This window comes from Schistocerca cancellata, chromosome 7, assembly GCF_023864275.1.
Source record: "Schistocerca cancellata isolate TAMUIC-IGC-003103 chromosome 7, iqSchCanc2.1, whole genome shotgun sequence".
NCBI classification, from domain to species: domain Eukaryota; kingdom Metazoa; phylum Arthropoda; class Insecta; order Orthoptera; family Acrididae; genus Schistocerca; species Schistocerca cancellata.
The window spans coordinates 571,129,910-571,151,917 of NC_064632.1; the positions used below are offsets into that span (position 1 = coordinate 571,129,910).

The window sequence follows — 22,008 nt, forward strand, 5'->3', positions numbered from 1 at the left end:
GCAAAGAATGTGTGTGTATGATTTTACAAAAGTTAAAATTAATTAGCTTTGTCACAAAGAAAATACATATGTAGTTCTTACATATCCTGCCTTACATATATGTTCAAGTCCATATGCTGTCTTCAGAGTACACACCAAAACGCCTTTCTCAAAACACAAATAGAGAATACTATCCAAAATTTCATTGTGCATTTATGTAACCTACACACTGACAAAAAACAATCACAATGACAAAAAGCAGTCATCACAAAACTTTCAACACACAAATTTTTATACTTCTATCCTTGTTTTTTATATACATATTTCCCCTTGACTGTATAATAACAATTTCATTCCTAGCACAGAATAAATGCAGATACTCATGAAATACATAGTTATACATATTAAATGCACATAGACTAGTAACAATGCAAAGACATTACAAAGAAGGTCAAATGGAAAGTCATTTAAAATTAAACTTGTGTAACAATACAAAGAAAATTTTTGGGGTAAATAAGCAATCTCTGGACACATCAATTCTCTATACTGTCCATTTACTAATGTAAACTACTGGCTATTTTGGTATATTACTTAACAGGTACATATGATCAAAACACATGCATAAGCAAATGCTCTTTTATGATTTAAGTAATGACAAATACTACACACAAATCTGATTTGGTCTATAGAGCTAGAGTACAAAACAGTTTTCTTCAGACCAGTGTCCAACATTAAAGTTTCAATAAACTCTAGTTTCTTCAAATTATGAATGGAAGAAAGTTCTTTGAAATTATTTTAAAAACTGCATTTTTTGTTGTAAATGGCTATCAGTAATGTAAGTAATAATCAACCAAACATGGATGGCTTCCACAATCTGGCAACAAACTTCACTTTTATGTCATACCAATAATAATCTCCTAGAAAACTGGTTTTCAATATATGCTGGTAAATACATTTCTTGCCAGCATGTGTCATTAGTATTAGTCATACTAAATATTTACAAAGTCTTTGGTAAGCAGAAAATGTTATATCTTTGACAACTACGACAACTGGACCCAAATAGAATCCATGATGGAATGAATGAATGTGAAATCTGAAAGTACTACTCTTCTTTACACACTTGTACAAACAAATTTATTTTTTATCGCTCTGAGCCATTTTAAAGACAAGTTCCTCTGGTGTTACTTACAGTGCCACACAGGTCCAATCAAATCTTTCTTTTTTTTTTTCCTTCGAATTTTTCTTGGTTTTCAAATCACATTTTATTTTATCATAAATCATAGCTGCCAAGTCATCATCAACTTTATACAGCGAGCTTTCATTGCAAGTGACATACTGATAAAAGTTAACTGAATATGTGAAATTTCATGAGATAACATTGCCCAAAACTTCAGCACACACAAAGTTAAATATAGTAAAAAATATTTTCTTTACCTCCTTACATATGCAGCAACTGTAAGACTTTGAACCAGTAGCAATTTTGTCAACCCTTGGTTTAAACTGAGGAATAGGAAACTTTGTTGCAACAAATTAATAACATCACAATTCAAATGTGGTTATTCTTATTATGTAGATTTCAAACAACGTGTTCTGATTTTGTTTAAAAATGTACACCAGACGGCTGACATCACATAAAAATTTAGCAACATCAAATATAGGAGAAAATTGCCTGATGGCAATTACAATTACAATGTGATAAAAATCATTCAAATTCATATTTTTAAAGTTTGAAGTATGTGACAGAATGGAAGACACAAACAACTGTAGCTTTGTCATCTCATAATTACTTTGTGCCAACTTGGGAAATTGCTCCGTGCACCTGTGGATCACCTGCTGTTGTGCCCCACTGAAGATCAATCAATTTTCTTCATCACTGGTCATATTATTTAATTTATATGATGTTTGAGAGATAGTATAATTAAAAAAGAAAATAAAACCACAGTGTGTATTTGCACAAAGTTTCAATTTATGTTTTCCATGGCTGTATGACAAATATCATTCTGCAATATGTGATGTCGAGAGCACATCCATCGAGTAATTGTACATTACTCTTGTGGTCTGGCACAATGTGACTTACTTTATTACTGATTGTGAATAACATCGCTTGTGTCATTATTTATCGAGGTCTGACTTGGGTTTTCAAAGCCTGTCCCTCATCCTCGAAAACTTAATTACAAATATTAAAAAGTCAAATAACATATGAAATTCAACTTAATGAAAACACAAGTGGCTTTTTTTTCATTGTATTACCTCTCAAATGTTGTACAAATTAGATAATGTGACCAGTGATGGAAAAAAATAGATTAAAAAGTAAGTAGTAATGGTATTCGAACCATCGCCTTGCCCACAACCTGCCTCCTTAGGTTGGACACCAACCGCTTGACCGCAATCACTTCTAACTACTGGCACATTCGCACACAGTACTGCACTTTACCACTAGCACATTATGTTGTTTGAATGGCCCACTAAATGTGTACAAAGTCTGAAGCAAATCTGTGATTCCATCATGGCCTCCTCTTGTTAGTTAAGTGCACAGACTACTGGCAATGCACTGCTAAGTAATATATGCAGATGATTTGAATTTTGATAGAGAACAGTAAATCCAATTAGGATTCATTAAAGACAATTAAACAAATTTGTATAAGGTAAAGGAAAATTAGGATTGTAATGTACCATCAATAACTTGGTCAGCAGAGACTGAGCACAAGCTTGTTAGCTTAGAAGGTACATTGCTGGTATTCACCTCAAGCAATAACGGGGAACCATTGTACAATTGAATCTGGATGGCCAATTAGATATTTTAAGCTTGTGTCAAAAAAGCACTGCATTCTCTGTCTACCCACGTTTAAAGTACAAAAATTCCATTAGTACTTACAGCATGTTGTATGATCCATACTCAATCTGTAATTCTTTTATAAAACCAAATAAACAGTTGTATCTACCAGAATGCAGATGGAATATGTTGCAATACATAAAAATAACTTCAATTTGAAACATAAGGTAGCAGCCTTTTGTTTTTTACCAAAATACTCACTAATGCTGTGGTGTTGCACTATTAAACTAAAACGACTTAATTCTGTTTAAGAGTTAGTATACACACCACGTGTGAAACAGTTGAACAAAAAATAAATAAATAAATGAAATAGAAAAACAATAAATAACAAATTTTAGATTAGTACCTGCAGTTCCATGAAAATCTTCATGAATATGTATGTACATATTGGCACAATTTTTTATGTAAATATTGGCACTTCAGTTATATCATAGCCATAGAAACTTTTAGAAAGACAAAAAAATAGCTTTCCTCATTACATACAAAAATGGTGATTTCTTTCATAATTCACATTCATTCATTCACGACACTTGACAATTCAAAATGTGCTAAATTCTCCAACTATGACAACAATGTTTTGTCTAAATAAAAACTATCTTACAATTTTGTAATAAAAGTTTATACCTCAAAATTCAGTATTAGGGATGGGCAGTGGGACAGAAAAAATGACGGGAGCCAAAAGTACCAGTAATGTTGGTAGATAAATATTCACGTAACCCAAAAAAGATAGAGGTAATAAAGATGTCTTTACAGTCATTTCAGGTATTTCTCAAGATACGTGGCACAACAAAATGGGACCTTTAATGCACACATAAATGAAAATACTGACATCTTCATTTCTTGAATTGTCATTGCAGTCAATGTTTAGACTGAAATAATATGACAGTGAATCATTCCAATTACTTAGTAGCCTACTTATATTCATTCCACTTATTAAATTCATATCAGTTCACTTCTTCAGCACCCTCTACCTACTGAAAGACTAATCTCAAATATTATTTCCAGTCAGGTCCTCCCCTATTTAACATTTTCTCATTTGAACAGCACTTACACAGTTGAAGTGAATCATGCCTCACGTATTTTTCATTTACCTTCACCATATTAAATCATGGTCACAACAAAAACAATCTCTTTTTATATTTTTGTTCTCAATATAACAGGTACATTCCTTAACAAATATTTATAAATATACTAATCAATTTTGGTCCCAAAAAAGTATAGGACAACAATCATTTAAACAAACAGGTGTCAGATGTTCCATAATATCAGATTATGACTCACAGATAATCTGGGCTATAGTTACGTATTGAACCCCCCCCCCCCCCCTTTCCTTGAAATCTTGGTTGTGTGGTGACAGACCAATCTGTAGTGCAGCCTGAAGTCTAGGTCAGGTTGGAAGGCGAATTTGGTTGCGAGCTGGCAAAGCCAATGAATGTGAAAGCAGAAAATTGTGGTAACAAATTAATTGGTAGTGAAATCTAATGTTTATATCTGCGCCATATTGAAATATGCAAGGGGAGTCCAACACGTAACTTTTACCATAAGCTGTAATTGATGTTCCCCTTTTATCCTATACTGTTTTTCTGTATAATAAGAATCACTTTTCTGATTAGATTATAACTCCACTGAACAACTACTTGCATTGCTTGATTATACTTGATTGCACAAAGTAAACATACAAAATGAAGCAAAGTGGTGTACAGCTCATAAGTATATTTTGCAGTGTTGGTACCAATAACCACAATTGTTATTTAAAAAATGGTGCTTTATCTTCTCTGGACAAAGCCTCTTTCATTCTTCTCTGCACTTTTAATGGTACAAACAACAACTTCTTCTAGCAGAGACCATAACATACATACTTTCAGTTGTTGATACAGTAAGAGTAGGCAGTTTTGGAAGGTACGATAAGTATAAGAAAATATATCAACTGTCTACTATAGATTCTACAAAAGCACATATACTTAAAAAGAAACAGCATCCAAAAATATAATAAGGAATCAAACATAAAAATATCACACAAATGTGCAAATCAGCATACCAAACAATCTCTTCACATCCGCAAGTACCAATACCTGCCAGCAGCCAAGTAAACTGATGCACACCTCCAAGCAAGTGGAGAAAAAAGGTTACAATTAGCAAATTACATATTATATAGGCCCCAAACATAAGTTACTTTTGTATTTATGACTAGAGAAAAATAAAGCTTACAACACGATTTTTGAACACTTCAGGTATCACATTACAAGATTATACTTCATATCCAACAACCATATAGCGATAAGACTCAAGTTTCTATAGAATGAACTAAACCTCCAACTTCATCGACATGTATCAGAATTGCTAACTCATTATATGCCAATTTGGAAGTAATTCAGACACACGTACAGATGAATGTTTAGTTATATTATATAGAATAGTTTCCCCACTTGCCAAGATTGCACCCCATACACCAAAGGTACCATAGTCTATAATTGAGTGGTTGCAAGCAGCCATGGTGGCAAGGTCTTGACCTGGGCTGGTGACACCTGCTTTGCTCACAACAAATACATCAGTGTGATCTTTTACCAGGTTATGTCGACACCAGCTCGGATCATCACTTACCACCAAGAATGCAACACCACTCCTGTACCTCTCACGAAAATAGCCCATTGCATTATGAAAATATGCAGGACCTGCTAAATTCATTTTGCGTGTTCTCCACAGGTACTGCCGGTAGTCTGTCCTCCTCACATGAACACCAACAAAAGTTAAATTGCTATTGTTCATCAATTGTGTAGCAGTTCTAAGAACGTTTTGACTGGTATCTGCATATTTCTTCTTAAACTTAAATTCATGTCTTATGTCATCAACCCACGAAAGCACTAGCTCTGGCAAAATGGAAAACCTAGGCAAAAGAATACTCTGGTTTGTGTACATCCACCAATCTGGGGACTTGATAATTCCATCCCATTTTGCTGGGCAATGAGAGACATAAAAAAGCGGTGGTATACTGAGGTCATCAAATATTTCGTCAAGCACTTTACGAATGCACCTTGGTACATACGGTTCCAATCCTGTTCTCCTTGCTACTGCCCATACTGAAGCATATTCCCACATCTGGTTTCCAAGGCGACCACCTTGAGAAACAGTAACAATGCCATCTTTCGGACAGTGATACCTTCCTGAATGTGTACGTGATAGTTTTAGATTGTACATACAAAGCGACTGCTCGTAATCACCCAAATATTTCATAACCTTTTTCTTCGGTTGCGCCTGATAGACGGGAAATATAAACAAATGTACGAACACGATCGTACACATTGCACAAAATATAGACAAAACCAACAAATTTTGGTTCAGTCTTGTCATACCGCATCAGCTTATCAACATAGCTGAAGAAACAGTATACGTTTATTCAGGTAGGCAACAGGTAAACCATTTCGTCTCTGCAGCTAACGCTTGTCCACATATTAGAGGCAGTGATTTATGCCGCTCCATACTGATCAAACTTTATATTGTTGTCGCACAGTCCAGCACTCTTTTAACATTGCAAGTTGCACTTGTCCGAAAGTGAAACATATTTCAAGCAACAGCTACAAATCAATACGCGTCAAACGAAGTAAATATTACGCACCACGCACTTCCACTGTCAGTGCTACCAATGGCATATTTCATGATGACAGTGACACTATCAAGTTGTATTGTTGTAGAGTATGTCCTGATAAACAGTCTTATTTTTCTCAACAATAGGAATAGTGATATGAAGGAAACATCCACTGAAATCCAGATCCTTTAGAATATAAGATGTAGACACATCATCTGGTAAATTTCCTGTTTGTTAGTTGAAATTATTTTTATTAGAAAATTTAAGATGTGTACAGAATTTTAGTGTGAACAGTCCCATCATTGTAAGCCAATACAGACTTTTCTTGCACAAAACATTGCAACTGAGTAGAACCAGTGATGGGGGACGAAAATGAAAATTTACGATATAGCTTGACAGACCATTCTGATAGGGCATGTACTGAATACAGCTTCTGAGTTACTTCGCAAGTGCGCGAGTAGCGCTTGAAGTAATTGCTGGCGTGCCAGCGTCATGTATTTAAAATATAGATATGTTACTCAACTGAGCTTAATCGCAAAGATGTTGGCGAAAGATATGACAGGACGATGGCAGTCAGCACAACATAACAGAGTGTCTCGCAAATTCACGTAACTAGCGAGAGCGTAACAATGGTAAAATGGCGAGTAGACGTTCTATTTTGGCTACCACAATAGACTCTATACCTTCTACCTCAAGTGATCCTTTGAGGGAATTGTTCGAAGCGTGTAAGACAGGTGATATTGTACGAGTAAAGAAGTTGGTGACGCCGCAAACAGTCAATGCTCGCGACACAGCTGGAAGAAAATCGACTCCATTGCATTTTGCAGCAGGTACGACCAATGATACTTTATTGGATGAAAATAATAACAGACTGATTACCATACGCTTTATGTTTATTTGCAAACTTCACAGACTCTGTTGAGTTTGAAGTTATACATTTATCGATATTGTGCTTGGTATAACTAGCGTTATTTCGCTAGAAACACTAGAACTAAATTTTCATCTCACGGAAGACAGTTGGTTGGCAAAGGATGTCAGCAGTATATCTTGACGGAATTTGCCAGATGAAGCAAACTCTCTATTTTCCACACCATTAAGATTATGTCAGACCACTCAGTTCTGTGATTAAGTTTTGATTATTGATTAGGAGAAACTGTACATTTCCAGAACCAACGCTAGCGTTGTGCATATGCCAAGTGTAGACCCTTAAAGCCACTTTTAATTGCAACCATGTAACTCATATTTGACTTAAACTAAAACTTCTAATACACGGGAAATGTGTGTTTCGATTTATTTAAGGTACAGTACACATGTAGTGGAAAGCCCTTGTCAACTGTCATTGTGCGATACAGTATAAATATTACGAATGTCTACTCCAGAGCTAGGACTATGTTTCTGACAGTATGAACCAGATACGTTGTTGTCCAGCAGAATTGCAGAGCAAACAAAATTGCTTAGATGATAAATCTACACCATAAAACATCCATCTCCTTTTCTGTGAAGATTTTGATGCTCTTCAGATTGTATATTAAGAAGTTACATGTACTACAAGAGAACAGGACATTGCCTGTTAGAAATGCCATTGGCAGTTCTGGAAGTACCATGCTGTTTAGCGGACATATTCCAGGATTTGTGTTGGAGTCATTGTCAATTTATTGGCTTTTCGACATTTATCATTCTTTAGCCCCTTTTTGTTCTGAGAAATTCTTAGTTTCGATAGAATGGCACATCACATAGTTTTGGTGAATAAAAATACAGTAAAATGACATTAGAATAGAGATGACATCTATTTTGGCATTGTGTTTGTGTTGTTTAAGTATATGATATTGAGGAGTTTGTTCTTTAAATGCTAAACAGTTGGAACATGATTATTCACACAGATCTGAAATTTTTTCCTCTGACTAACCCCCCCCCCCCCCCTCCCCCTCTTTTATGCCTGTCTCATTTCATTTGTTCATCTCACACATTTAACAAGTCAAACATTGTGCACAGAAAATTTTTAATGCCCCTCCCCCAAAAAAAGGTTTTGAATTTAATAAAAATTTCTAATTTTTCTATTTCTAACATAACACTGGAGAAATTAAACACACTCAAAACAAAAACAATCCTCATCCCCCCCCCCCCTTTCCCAAAACATTCCCACTCTAACAAAACATCCTAAACCAAATTAAAGAATGCTGCCCACCCCTTCACCATGTAAATTTAACTTCCAATCTTTGGCCTATAGACCCACTTTTTCCCAACAACCTTATTTTTAAAAAAAAACCACTGAAATGGACAGTAGTTTTCAGCTAAACTCTTCTTCCAGCAGTACTCATCAAGCTGAAACTACAAGATGGAGGAGTCACTTCCTTTTCCCTGGAATAGTTTCACAGACCTCCAGAACCCACTCATAGTATTGGCAGAAGCCCCCATTACATAATCTCTGAATTCTACAGTATGATTCATCACTAAGTGTTAATAACGCCAAGTACCTAAATCCTCAAGAAGATAATGAATATGAAGTAAAAGTAGAACCCCCCACCCCCCCAAAAAAAAAATAAAAAAAAAATCAACATAGCCCCTGAAACAATAGCCCCTTGGACCCAGGTCCCTACATCACCACAACACTTCCCCTACATAACTACCCCAATGCAGACACTGTGATAGCAGTGTAAACACTGTAATTGCTCATAGATGACTGCCTTTAAGACTCTTACGCTGCCATCTTCTGATAATAAATTTGGCCAGTTTCATTAATTAACTGTGTTGTTGACATTCCAACATTCTGCTATGAGGCCATATAACTGCTGAAATTTAATTGCAGTGGCACGTTGTTGCCCATAACTGCAACTAGTGTATGACTTGTAAATTTTGTCATAAGATCTAAAACTAGTAACAAATCAGCGAAAGAAAATTAAATTTGTACTATGCCAAATTAACAGTTCCAAAGATGAAAACAAATGTTGGCAGTAATGAGCCACATTATAAAATAACTCAATGACAAGTCAACAAAAACTGCCAAACCACAGGGTGACACACAGCACTATGTACAGTGGCTCACTAACACCACTTATAAAACTCCTAAAAATAGGTATTCATCTGTAGAGCACTACCAGTGCAGACAACAAAATGCCATCTAAAACATGACAGATTCCAAACATGGTGTACTGTAACATAACTTAACATAGCTATGTCACGGATCAAAGCTTATGGGTGGCACTGCAAGCTTCTGTTGACCCAAGGATTCTTTACACTTGTCAGCTGTTTGGAAGTTTTCACTGAGGTGTTAGCATTTTTGTGGAGTGCTTGCACACTGCTGAAGCAGACGTCGCTTCGTCAAAGCTGTTGTTTCACTAGATAGTTCTTGCTTGCTCAATCTGTATCCAAAATTGGCTATCATAATTTTCTCCATTTGTGACCAGTCATAACTTTTGGAGAGAATGTTTAACCTCCTCCTTCTGTGGCTCTACAACTCATGGCGAGTCTTGGCTTCTTCACCTATCTCCTTCCATTTATCCCCGTCTCTCGCTAGCATTTTCCAGTTCCTATAGCCATCTTCCGAATGTCTTCTATGACTCCATCATCTCATCTAGTTTTTGGTAGACTGCATTCTCTCTGTCCATCTGGCTTTCCTTGTAAAATCTTTTTTTGTATTTCTGTATCATTCATCCATGCCACGTGTCCAGCACACCTCAGCCTAGCTGTCTTCACAATTCTTCTAAAAGGCTGGTCTTTGTAGATAGTGTACAACTCATGGTTGTATTGCCTCCACCATATTTTCCTTTCACAAATTGGGCCAATAATTCTCCTGAGTATCCTTCTCTCGAGTGCATCCAGCGATTCAGCATACTTTGCTGTCAGAGACCAGGTTTCAGAAACGTATGTAATCACTGGCCTGACCAATGTTTTATAAATGGTTAGTTTTGTGGCCCTAGTCAGGAATCTTGGAGGTATAAGCTTTTTTAAGGTGAAATAAGCTTTATTGGCTGCAGTTAGTCTCTACCTCATTTCGTATGAGGTATCGTTTACACTGGTTACAAACGAACCCAGGTATATGTAATGATAGTCTCTTTCAAAGATATAACTACCCACTGTTATTTTGGCTGGCATGTTCTCGCTGTGTGCTCTCCCAGCAGCTAGGTAATTTCTTTTCTGCTCATTGATATTTAGTTCTAGATTCTTGCCGGCCTGTTAAAGTGCAGTGAATGTCTCTTCCATTGCTGTCAGAGTTCTTGCTACTATGTCAGTGTCGTCCACCTAGGCCTGTATCTGCACAGATTTATGAGAAATCATTCCCCTATTAAAGATATTTGCTTCTCTCATCACCTTCTCCAAGGTGGTGTTGAATAGGAGGTATGCCACTGCATCACCTTGCCATACTCCATTTTTAATTTTGAAAGTACTGGACAACATTGCTCCAGTTTTTATACCATCTTGCGTTTCTCTCACTGTCACCCTTACTACCCTCATAAGTTTTTTGGAATACCCAATTGACCTAGAACTTGATATAGTTGATCTCTGTCTATACTGACATACACGGTTTTAAAGTCAATAAAAAGATATGTTCTGATCCCATAATCCTTTTTTTTCCAGAATTTATCTTAGAATAAACATCTGGTTGATAGTTGACTTACCGGGGATAAATTCACATCGATACGGCCCTGTTTTGCTCACTATTATTGGCAGTAGTTGGTCGTACACTATGTTAGAGGCTTTTATGTCCCAGATTAAGCAATGTGATCCCTCTGCAGTTACTACACATTATCTGGTTTGCTTTCTTATATATAGAGCATATAATTCCATCTTTGAGGCATTTCCTCTTCTTCCCGTGTTAGTTTAATCAGTTTCAGGATGTTTATTTCCAATGTAGAGCCTCCTTGCTTGAAACGTTCTGCTAGAATGCCGTCGGTTCCTGCCGCTTTGTTGTTCTTTAGTTTCGTCACTGCAGTTCTTACCTCTTCTAAGTTAGGTGGGTCCACATTGTTATCTGGGTCCTCTTCCTCCTGTATTTCTATTGCGTTCTGTGTTACAACTGGTCTTGGATTAAGAAGTTTGTGAAAGTAGTGACACCCCTCCTACTCTTCACTTATAATTTCACCATTCTCATCTTTTATTAATCTTACTCCACCCTTGAAAGGTTCCTGTGGCTTATTCTCCTCCCTGTAAAATTTCCTTGCCTCATATGCACCTCTCAGAAGCCTGATTTCTTCAGATTTTCCTTCATTCACTCCCTCTTTTCCGTTTGATGGATCCTTTACTCAATTTTCTGTTTTTCTTTATATTCTTCCATTATCCCCCTGCTACAATGCGGTTGTAATGTCCTTCCACATGCATCTTTTTTTTCATTTGTTACTGTTTTACATTCACTATCAAACCACAAGGTTTTTGCATGCCTTATGCTGTTCTTATATTCCGAAGGTAAAATAGTCATCCATTCGGATCTCTGGGTGGGGACTACTCAGGAGGACGTCGTTATCAGGAGAAAGGAAACTGGCATTCTACGGATTGGAGCGTGGAATGTCAAGATCCCTTAATCGGGCAGGTAGATTAGAAAATTTAAAAAGGGAAATGGATAGGTTAAAGTTAGATATAGTGGGAATTAGCGAAGTTCGGTGGCAGGAGAAACAAGACTTTTGGTCAGCTGAATACAGGGTTATAAATACAAAATCAAATAGGGGTAATGCAGGAGTAGGTTTAATAATGAATAAAAAAATAGGAGCTCGGGCAAGCTACTACAAACAACATAGTGCACGCATTATTTTGGCCAAGATAGACACGTAGCCTACGCCTACAACAATTGTACAAGTTTATATGCCAACTAGCTCTGCAGATGACGAAGAAATTGATGAAATGTATGATGAGATAAAAGAAATTATTCAGGTAGTGAAGGGAGATGAAAATTTAATAGTCATGGGTGATTGGAATTTGGTAGTAGGAAAAGGGAGAGAAGGGAATGTAGTAGGTGAATATGGATTGGGGCTAAGAAATGAAAGACGAAGCCACCTGGTAGAATTTTGCACAGAGCACAACTTAATCATAGCTAACACTTGGTTCAAGAACATGAAAGAAGGTTGTATACATGGAAGAACCCTGGAGATACTAGAAGATATCAGATAGATTATATAATGGTAAGACAGAGATTTAGGAACCAGGTTTTAAATTGTAAGACATTTCCAGGGGCAGATGTGGACTCTGACCACAATCTATTGGTTATGAACTGTAGATTAAAACTGAAGAAACTGCAAAAAGGTGGGAATTTGAGGAGATGGGACCTGGATAAACTGAAAGAACCAGAGGTTGTACAGAGTTTCAGGAAGAGCATAAAGGAACAATTGACAAGAATGGGGGAAAGAAATACAGTAGAAGAAGAATGGATAGCTTTGAGGGATGAAGTGGCGAAGGCAGCAGAGGATCAAGTAGGTAAAAAGACGAGGGCTAGTAGAAATCCTTGGGTGACAGAAGAAATACTGAATTTAATTGATGAAAGGAGAAAATGCGGTAAATGAAGCAGGCAAAAAGGAATACAAACGTCTCAAAAATGAGATTGACAGGAAGTGCAAAATGACTAAGCAGGGATGGCTAGAGGACAAATGTAAGGATGTAGAGGCTTGTCTCACCAGGGGTAAGATAGATACTGCCTACAGGAAAATTAAAGAGACCTTTGGAGAAAAGAGAACCACTTGTATGAATATCAAGAGCTCAGATGGAAACCCAGTTCTAAGCAAAGAAGGGAAAGCAGAAAGGTGGAAGGAGTATATAGAGGGTCTATACAAGGGCGATGTACTTGAGGACAATATTATGGAAATGGAAGAGGATGTAGATGAAGATGAAATGGGAGATATGATATTGCGTGTAGAGTTTGACAGAGCACTGAAAGACCTGAGTCGAAAGAAGGCCCCGGGAGTAGACAACATTCCATTAGAACTACTGACGGCCTTGGGAGAGCCAGTCCTAACAAAACTCTACCATCTGGTGAGCAAGATATATGAGACAGGCGAAATACCCTCAGACTTCAAGAAGAATATAATAATTCCAATCCCAAAGAAAGCAGGTGTTGACAGACGTGAAAATTACCGAACTATCAGTTTAATAAATCACGGCTGCAAAATACTAACGCAAATTCTTCACAGACGAATGGAAAAACTAGTAGAAGACGACCTCGGGGAAGATCACTTTGGATTCCATAGAAATATTCAAACAAGTGAGGCAATACTAACCCTACAACTTATCTTAGAAGCTAGATTAAGGAAAGGCAAACCTACGTTTCTAGCATTTGTAGACTTAGAGAAAGCTGTTGACAGTGTTGACTGGAATACTCTCTTTCAAATTCTGAAGGTGGCAGGGGTAAAATACAGGGAGCGAAGGCTATTTACAATTTGTACAGAAACCAGATGGCAGTTATAAGAGTCGAGGGACACGAAAGGGAAGCAGTGGTTGGGAAGGGCATGAGACAGGGTTGTAGCCTGTCCCCGATGTTATTCAATCTGTATATTGAGCAAGCAGTAAAGGAAACAAAAGAAAAGTACGGAGTAGGTATTAAAGTCCATGGAGAAGAAATAAAAACTTTGAGGTTTGCCGATGACATTGTAATTCTGTCAGAGACAGCAAAGGACTTGGAAGAGCAGTTGAACAGAATGAATAGTGTCTTGAAAGGAGAATGTAAGATGAACATCAACAAAAGCAAAACGAGGATAATGGAATGTAGTCGAATTAAGTCGGGTGATGCTGAGGGAATTTTATTAGGAAACGAGACACTTAAAGTAGTAAAGGAGTTTTGCTATTTGGGGAGCAAAATAACTGATGGTGGTCGAAGTAGAGAGGATATAAAATGTAGACTGGCAATGGCAAGGAAAGTGTTTCTGAAGAAGAGAAATTTGTTAACATCGAGTATAGATTTAAGTGTCAGGAAGTTGTTTCTGAAAGTATTTGTATGGAGTGAAGCCATGTATGGAAGTGAAACATGGACGATAAATAGTTTGGACAAGAAGAGAATAGATGCTTTTGAAATGTGGTGCTACAGAAGAATGCTGAAGATTAGATGGGTAGATCACATAACTAATGAGGAGGTATTGAATAGGATTGGGGAGAAGAGAAGTTTGTGGCACAACTTGACTAGAAGGAGGGATCAGTTGGTAGGACATGTTCTGAGGCATCAAGGGATCACCAATTTAGTATTGGAGGGCAGCGTGGAGGGTAAAAATCGTAGGGGGAGACCAAGAGATGAATACACTAAGCAGATTCAGAAGGATGTAGGTTGCAGTAGTTACTGGGAGATGAAGAAGCTTGCACAGGATAGAGTCTGTCTTCCATTCACCTTTCCCTACTACAAAGTTTACATGGTCATTCCATTTCATCTCACATCAAGGTATTTGCTTTTATTATTGAAATGAAGTCACATGTTCCTAACATCTGCCATTAATCTAGCAGTTGGTTATTGTTGAGTTATTATCTTTGTTACACACATTGCCTTGACTCTTTATCCATGTTTAAAAAGACTCACAAACGAAAAAATTTGCTCAAACTAACCAATAAATCGTTTATTAAATTGAGAACATTAGATATCACCGTATGCCTCCTCATGGCACACTTGATGTTACTTTCATCTCTGAACATAGGCCATCCAGAACTGTTTATTGTACTGTATTAGTCAAAAATTCATTGATCGAATCACATATATGTGAAGATGCTGCATACGATTGTACATTTGTTATTAGTCGACAACGTGGTAATCTACAAGGACAAAAACTGCCTGTTCATTTGCATCTGCTATTTGTGAGATGTTGTGTGTAAAGAAAGCAAGCTGTGCTTTCTCTTGAAACCTTCTTGATTCCTTGAGGAAAATGTGGTTGACCCAGATTTGACATAATCTTCGGGCTTAAAATATGCTCTGAGATCCAGCAACAGGAAGAACTTAGCAGCATTGGTCAGGAATTTTATGTATCCGTTCTTGCAAACAACAGTAATTTTTATGCACTTCAAATCAACAGAAAATTTCTGGATAAATTAACTAAGGAAAGAATTAATTCCGCTGCATAATCAGTGTAAAATCTAATAGGAATTCTGTCAGGGCCACTGACATGTTCATTTTGTTTAGTCTGAATCATTGTTTAATACCATGAGCGGTTGTGTGTCTCTGGTTGGTCAAACATTGATGTGGTAGTATCCGTATTTTTAAATTCAAACAAAATGTAATTATTTTTCTTTCTGTCTGTTGTTTTCGGTATTGACACTAGACTGATCTATGAAATACTGGACGGAAAATTTCGATTTGTTCATCAACTGTACATGATTATAACTCTTGTTGTTTTTGTATATGGGCTTCACACAGAGCTCTTCTCTTTTTCTGTCTCAACATTTGACGATTTCATGGATTTGAATCAAATGTTATCAGTTCCTATGATGAACAAGTCATCAGTCCGCCCCCTCCCCCACCCATCGCCTCCTCCTCTCCTCCCCACCTACGGGTCCGGGGGTTATAATAGGCCCTAGGTATTCCTGTCTGTCGTAAGAGGCGACTAAAAGGAGTCTCACACCTTTCGGCCTTTATGTGAATTGTCCCCCGTTGGGTTTGACCTCCATTCTTCTAAATTCTCCCGAAGCATAAGCCCAATGGGGAAGGGTACCTTAAGTGGTGCATCGTGTCCATTATGCGCTGAGACCTATCACATTCTTTGTCGATGTGGATCTGCACTTTCGCTCATTCTCCAACTGTGGGGCGAGGTCACCCTCCTGGGTGCATTTTCCTCCATCCACTGTGCAGTATCGTTTTTTGTGCTGATGATAATAAGACTTGTTTGCCCCTGGTATCCAGCACGGTAGCCAGTCCGTTGTGGTGGGGCTGCCATGTACCCTGTTGGTTGTAGTCCCCTGACTACATAGGGATCACTCTGCTGATGCCTACGTCATTAACTCCCCACGTATGCCAAGGAGTAGATGCCCGTCACCCTGGGGCATCGGAACTCCCGGCAATGGCCATCCTACCAGGTGGCCTTTGCTGTGGCTGGGTGGGACCTGTGGGAAGAGCCCCTGGTTGGAGTGAGTGTTATCAGGGCGGATGACACGCCATGAAGCGTAGTTCTTCATCTCTTGCTGGTGGTCAAACACCAGCAGTCTAAGCAGTCAAGGTCTACCTTCAGTGCTAAGATATATGACCCCATCTCGTGTGGTGGTGACCACTTCCCATCTTCCTGTCACTGCCCTGGCGTCAGGCATACAAACGCCTGCCCAGATGGGCTTCAAACAAAGTAGACTGGGAAACTTTCACTCTGTTGTCACCACTGAATCTTCCCCACATGGGAAGATCGATGTGATGGTTGAGCAGGTGACTACAACAATCGTTTCTGCAGCAGAAAACGTGAACCCTGGCTGTTTAGGGTGCCCTTGGCGAAAGGCAGTTCCTTCGTTGTTGCTGGAAGTCACGGAAGAAATTAAGGAGTGTCGGCGAGCTCTATAATGGTATAAGCGGCACCCTTCCCTGGAGCACCTCATAGCCTTTAAACGGCTTCGTGCCCGCGTTCGCCAACTTATAAAACGATAGAAGCAGGATTGTTGGTCGAGATATGTCTCGACTATTGGGTGCCATACATCACCGTCTCAAGTCTGGATGAAGATGAGATGTCTGTTTGGGTACCAGATCCCAACAGGTGTCCCCAGCATTAACATCAGTGGAGTGTTATCTACCGACGCAAACGCATTTGTCGAGCACTTTGCTGAGCACTATGCTCGCGCCTCTGCGTTGGGGAATCCCCCTCCCAGAAAGTCCTGTTGGTCAATGAACCCTATAATGCCCCATTTAAAAAGTGGGAGCTCCTCAGTGCCCTTGCACGTTGCCCTGAAATAGCTCCTGGGCCAGATCGGATCCACAGTCAGATGATTAAACATCTCTTGTCAGAGTACAAGCGATAACTCCTTGTCATCTTCAACCAGATCTGGTGCGATGGCGTCTTTCCATTGCACTGGTGGGAGACCACCATCATTCTGGTGCTTAAACCCGGCAAAGCCGCTGGATGTGGATAGCTGTCGGCCCATCAGGCTCACCAACGTTCTTTGTAAGCTGGTAGAACGTGCAGTGTGTCGGCGGTTGGGTCGGGTCCTGGAGTCACATGGCGTACTGGCTCCATGTCAGGACGGCTTCTGCAAGACCGAGCGAGGTTGCGCAGTGGTTAGCACACTGGACTCTCGTTCGGGAGGACGACGGTTCAATCCCACATCCGGCCATCCTGATTTAGGTTTTCTGTGATTTCCCTAAATCACTCCAGGCAAATGCTGGGATGGTTCCTTTGAAAGGGCATGGCCTACTTCCTTCCCCATCCTTCCCTAATCCAAGGAGACCGATGACCTCACTGTTTGGTCTCTTCCTCCAAACAACCCAACCAACCAACCTACTGCAAGGGTCACTCTACCACTGATAATTTTGTGTCCCTGGAGTCTGCCACCGAACACCCTTTTCCAGAAGTCAACACCTGGATGCTGTCCTTTTTGATTTGCGGAAAGGCATGACACAACCTGGTGATATCATATCCTTAGCACATTATACGAGTGGTCTCTCCGAGGCTCGCTCCCGATTTTTATCCACAATTTTCTGTCACTCCGTATTTTCCGTGTCCAAGTTGGTTCCTCCCATAGTTACCCCCATATCCAGGAGAATGGGGTCCCGCAGAGCTCTGTATTGAGTGTATCTCCATTTTTAGTGGCGATTAATGGTCTAGCAGCAGTTGTAGGGCCGTCTGTCTCACCTTCTCTGTATGCAGACAACTTCAGCATTTCGTACAGCTCCACCAGTACTGGTGTTGCTGAGCAGCGCCTACAGGGAGCCATCAACAAGGTGCAGTCATGGGCTCTAGTCCACGTTTTCCAGTTTTCGGCTGCAAAGTCGTGTCTTATGCACTTTCGTCAGCATCGCACTGTTCCTCTGGAACCAACACTTCACCTTAATGACGATCCACTCTCTGTAGCGGAGACAAAACGTTTCTTAGGACTGGTTTCTGACGCCCGATAGACTTGGCTTCCTCACCTTTGTCAGCTTTAGTGAAAGTGCTGGTAGCACCTCAGTGCCCTGCGCTGCCTGAGCAACACCAACTGGGGTGCTGATCACTCATGCTGCTGCAGCTATATAGAGCCCTTGTTCAATCCCGCCTTGACTATGGGACTCTGGTTTATGGTTCGGCGACGCCCTCATCGTTGCGTTTACTCGACCGAGTGCACCACTGTGGCATTCGCTCAACGACAGCAGCTTTTAGGACGAGTCTGGTTACCAGGGTCCTGGTGGAGCCCGAAGTCCCTCCATTGAAGGTTAGGCGTGCACATCAGCTGGCCAGTTACTTCGCACAAGTTCATAGTTCTCCTGTGCATCCGAATTACCATCTCCTTTTCTCCCACGTCGGCAGCCCAGGTCAGGGCCTCCATTTGCAGTTCCTGTCTGATCCCTTCTTTCCTAACTGGAGTCCTTGCCTTTACCGCCTATACTTGAAGTCCATTCACGTACACCTCCATGGTGTACGGCTAGACCGCAGCTTTGCCTCGACCTATCACATGGCTCTAAGGACTCAGGTAATGCTGCGGCTCTCTTCTGTCACTTCCTGTCGATTCTTGGCATGTGCTGATTCCAGGAAGTGGTTTACACTGACGACTCAATGGCTGATGATTATGTCTGCTACGCGTATGTCCGTGGAGGACATATTGAACAGCACTCGTTGCCTGATGACTGCAGTGTTTTCACTGCAGAGCTGGTGGCTGTATCTCTTGCTCTTGAGCACATCTGTTCATGCCCTGGGGAGTCGTTTCTTCTGTGTACTGAGTTCTTGAGCAGCCTACAAGCTATCGACCAGTGCTACCCTCGTCATCCTTTGGTAGCGACCATCCAGGAGTACATCTATGCCCTGGAATGGTTCAGTCTTTCAGTAGTGTTTGTCTGGACCGGAGGTCATGTCAGAATCCCAGGTAATGAACTTGCCGACAGGCTGGCCAAACAGGCTACGTGGAAACTGCTTATGGAGATTGGCTCCTCTGCAACTGACCTGTGTTCAGTACTATACCACAAGGTTTTGCAGCTTTGGGAGATGGAATGGCATAACCTCAGTATGCACAACACACTGTGTGCCATTAAGGAAACTACGAATGTGTGGAAGACCTCCACGTGGGCCTCTCACAGGTACTCTGTGGTTCTCTGTCGGCTCCACATTGGCCACGCTTGCGTGATTGGCGGATACCTCCTGTGCCTTCTTGACCCTCCTCAGTGTTAGTGCGGCACCCGGCTGACGGTGGCCCATATTTCGGTGAGCTGCCTTCTTTGTCTGCCCTGCGATGGACTTTTCATTTACCAGACTCGTTGCAATTAATTTTAGCTGACAACGTCTCATCGGCCAATTTAGTTTTATGTTTTATATGTGACGGTGGGTTTTATCATTCTATATAAGTTTTCGCTCATGTCCTTTGTCCCTTTGTGTTCTCCACTCTAATGCGTTTAGGCTGGATTGTTTAATGTGTCGCAGAGTGGCTGGCTTTTCCTTTTTATTCACATGGTCAGCCATCCACGATCATCTGCTCTCTTGTTTTTATCCCTTTTACCTGTTTCTCACTTCTGTCTGTGGTTTTCTTTTCCTGTTTTGTCCATAGTAGTGTTGGTTGTCCTTCTGTTGTTCTTCTATTCTCGTGTAACTGTGCTGTACGTCTCCTTTCTTTTCTTCTTTCCCTTGTGTGTTTGGTCGCCCCCTCCTTTAAAACAACCAACCATCTTCTACATGTTTCTTGCATCTCTGTTGTTTTCTTGTCCGATTTTTTCCATTTTACTGTTTGTTGCCCTTCTGTCATTGTTATGGTTTTCTCCTTTCTTCCAGCTAATTTGTATGTCTCGCTTATTTTGTTTCCACCCTTGTGGAACTATTTTAATTGGAACGAGGGACCGATGACCTAGCAGTTCGGTCCCTCCCCCCTCTTTTAAACCAACTGACCAACCAACCAACTGCCTTTGCTGCGGCTGGGTGGTGCCCATGGGGAGGGCCCTTGGTCGAAGTGGGTAGCATCAGGGCAAATAACACGCAATGAATCATACTACATTATCTCTTGCTGGTGGCCCAATGGCAGCAGTCTCTAAGCGATCAAGGTCTAACTACAATGCAAAGAAATATGATCCAAGATCGTTCCCTTCCATGGCCACACCATGGGGGAAATGCCAGGCTAAGGATGGCAGCGAATCTTACTACCCCCGGTACCACATAAGTACAAGAGCTCATGGGGCATCCTTCATGTCGACGAAGCCTCAGTTTTTTGTGGACCATTTAGAGGGTAAGTTTGGGGAGGTGGAGGGATTGTCCAAAATGTGATCGGGGTCAGTCTTGATAGAAATAGCATCCTCTGCCCAGTCACGGGTACTACTTGCCTGTGACAAGCTGGGGGATGTTTATGTTTCCATCATGCCCCATAAGAGCTTAAATATGGTCCAGGGTATTATATTTCACAGGGATCTTCTTTTGCAGTCTCATGACGAGCTGCATGCCAACTTAAAGCGACTAGGAGTTCTTTTCGTCCAGCGCATACATAGGGGTCCAAAGGATAATCAGGTAAGCACCGGTTCCTTCACCTTGGCCTTCAGGGGTAACATATTACCCGAAAAGGTCAAGGTGATTGGATGCCGGTGTGATTTTGAGCCATATATCTCTCCCCCGATGCGGTGCTTTAAGTGCTGGAAGTTCGGGCATATGTCTTCCCACTCTACTTCCAGCATCATACATTGCGACTGTGGACATCCATCACATCCCAATACTTCATGTGCCCCACCTCCCAGACTGGAGGATTCTCCAGAAGGAATGGCAAATCAATACAAGACCCTGGACCGACTGACCTAATCTGAGAATGAGAGGAAATTTGACTGCCTACATCCTGTACCTCTTGACATCTTAGGCCGCCGATACGAGACCAGTTCTAGCCCCATCCATTCAGTCAATTCCAGTCGGCTCTCAGAGTAGTAAGACTACACCTGCCCCCTTGATGGTGGGGTGGGGGTGGGGGGAAGGGCACTTCCCTCTCCCACACCACCTACCTCGGGAGGACTTGCACCCCCCCACCCCACACCCCGCCAAACCATTAGGGACATCAGTCCCCGCTTCTCAGCTGGAGAAGCATAAGTCATCTTCAGCTTCTCTCGCTAGGATTGGGTCTCTTGGGTTCCTCCCTTCCCAGGTTTTTGGGTTCCTTCCTTCCCAGGTTTCTACTAGTGGGAAAGATGACACCCGACAATGGCTGAAGTGCCCAAAATCAGCTGGTCGTAGGGCTTCATGATCCTCCTCAGTCCCGGAGACTGAATCAAAGAAGCCCCTGTTAGACAAAGAAACCCAAGGAGCAGCGAGAGAAATCCAAAATGAAGACCCCCAAGAACAAGGAAATTGCGGTGGCACCCACACCACTGCTACCTACAAGGTCAGCGTCTGAGAATGAGGTGTAGGTTCTGGCATCTCCTGAGGACCATGAGGCATAAACTGCCTCATTGAGCATTTCATGCCTTCCCTACCTCACGATAACGTTGTCCTCCACTGGAATTGCTGCGGTGTTTTCCACCAACTGGCTGGGCTACGGCAACTGGTAAGCTTTACACCAGCTTTTTTCATTGCCCTCCAGGAAACATGGTTCCCGGCAA

The 22,008-nt window shown here is 40.7% G+C and overlaps 2 protein-coding genes across 2 annotated transcripts in view; one reads left to right on the plus strand and one right to left on the minus strand.

Annotated features, from left to right (window-relative positions):
- Positions 1–4,877: 4,877 nt before the first annotated feature.
- On the minus strand, positions 4,878–6,368 carry LOC126092510 (galactoside 2-alpha-L-fucosyltransferase SEC1-like). Its single transcript, XM_049908137.1, has one exon. It carries the CDS (start codon positions 6,158–6,160, stop codon positions 5,153–5,155), a length of 1,008 nt encoding a protein of 335 aa, XP_049764094.1. The 5' UTR covers positions 6,161–6,368; the 3' UTR covers positions 4,878–5,152.
- A 593-nt stretch (positions 6,369–6,961) lies between these two features.
- LOC126092506 (poly [ADP-ribose] polymerase tankyrase) overlaps positions 6,962–22,008 on the plus strand; it is a 605,292-nt gene continuing 590,245 nt past the window's right edge. The window contains exon 1 of the mRNA XM_049908132.1: positions 6,962–7,225. Within this exon, the coding sequence (XP_049764089.1) occupies positions 7,033–7,225 (193 nt within the window). The 5' untranslated portion in view covers positions 6,962–7,032. The remainder of the gene's footprint in view (positions 7,226–22,008) is intronic.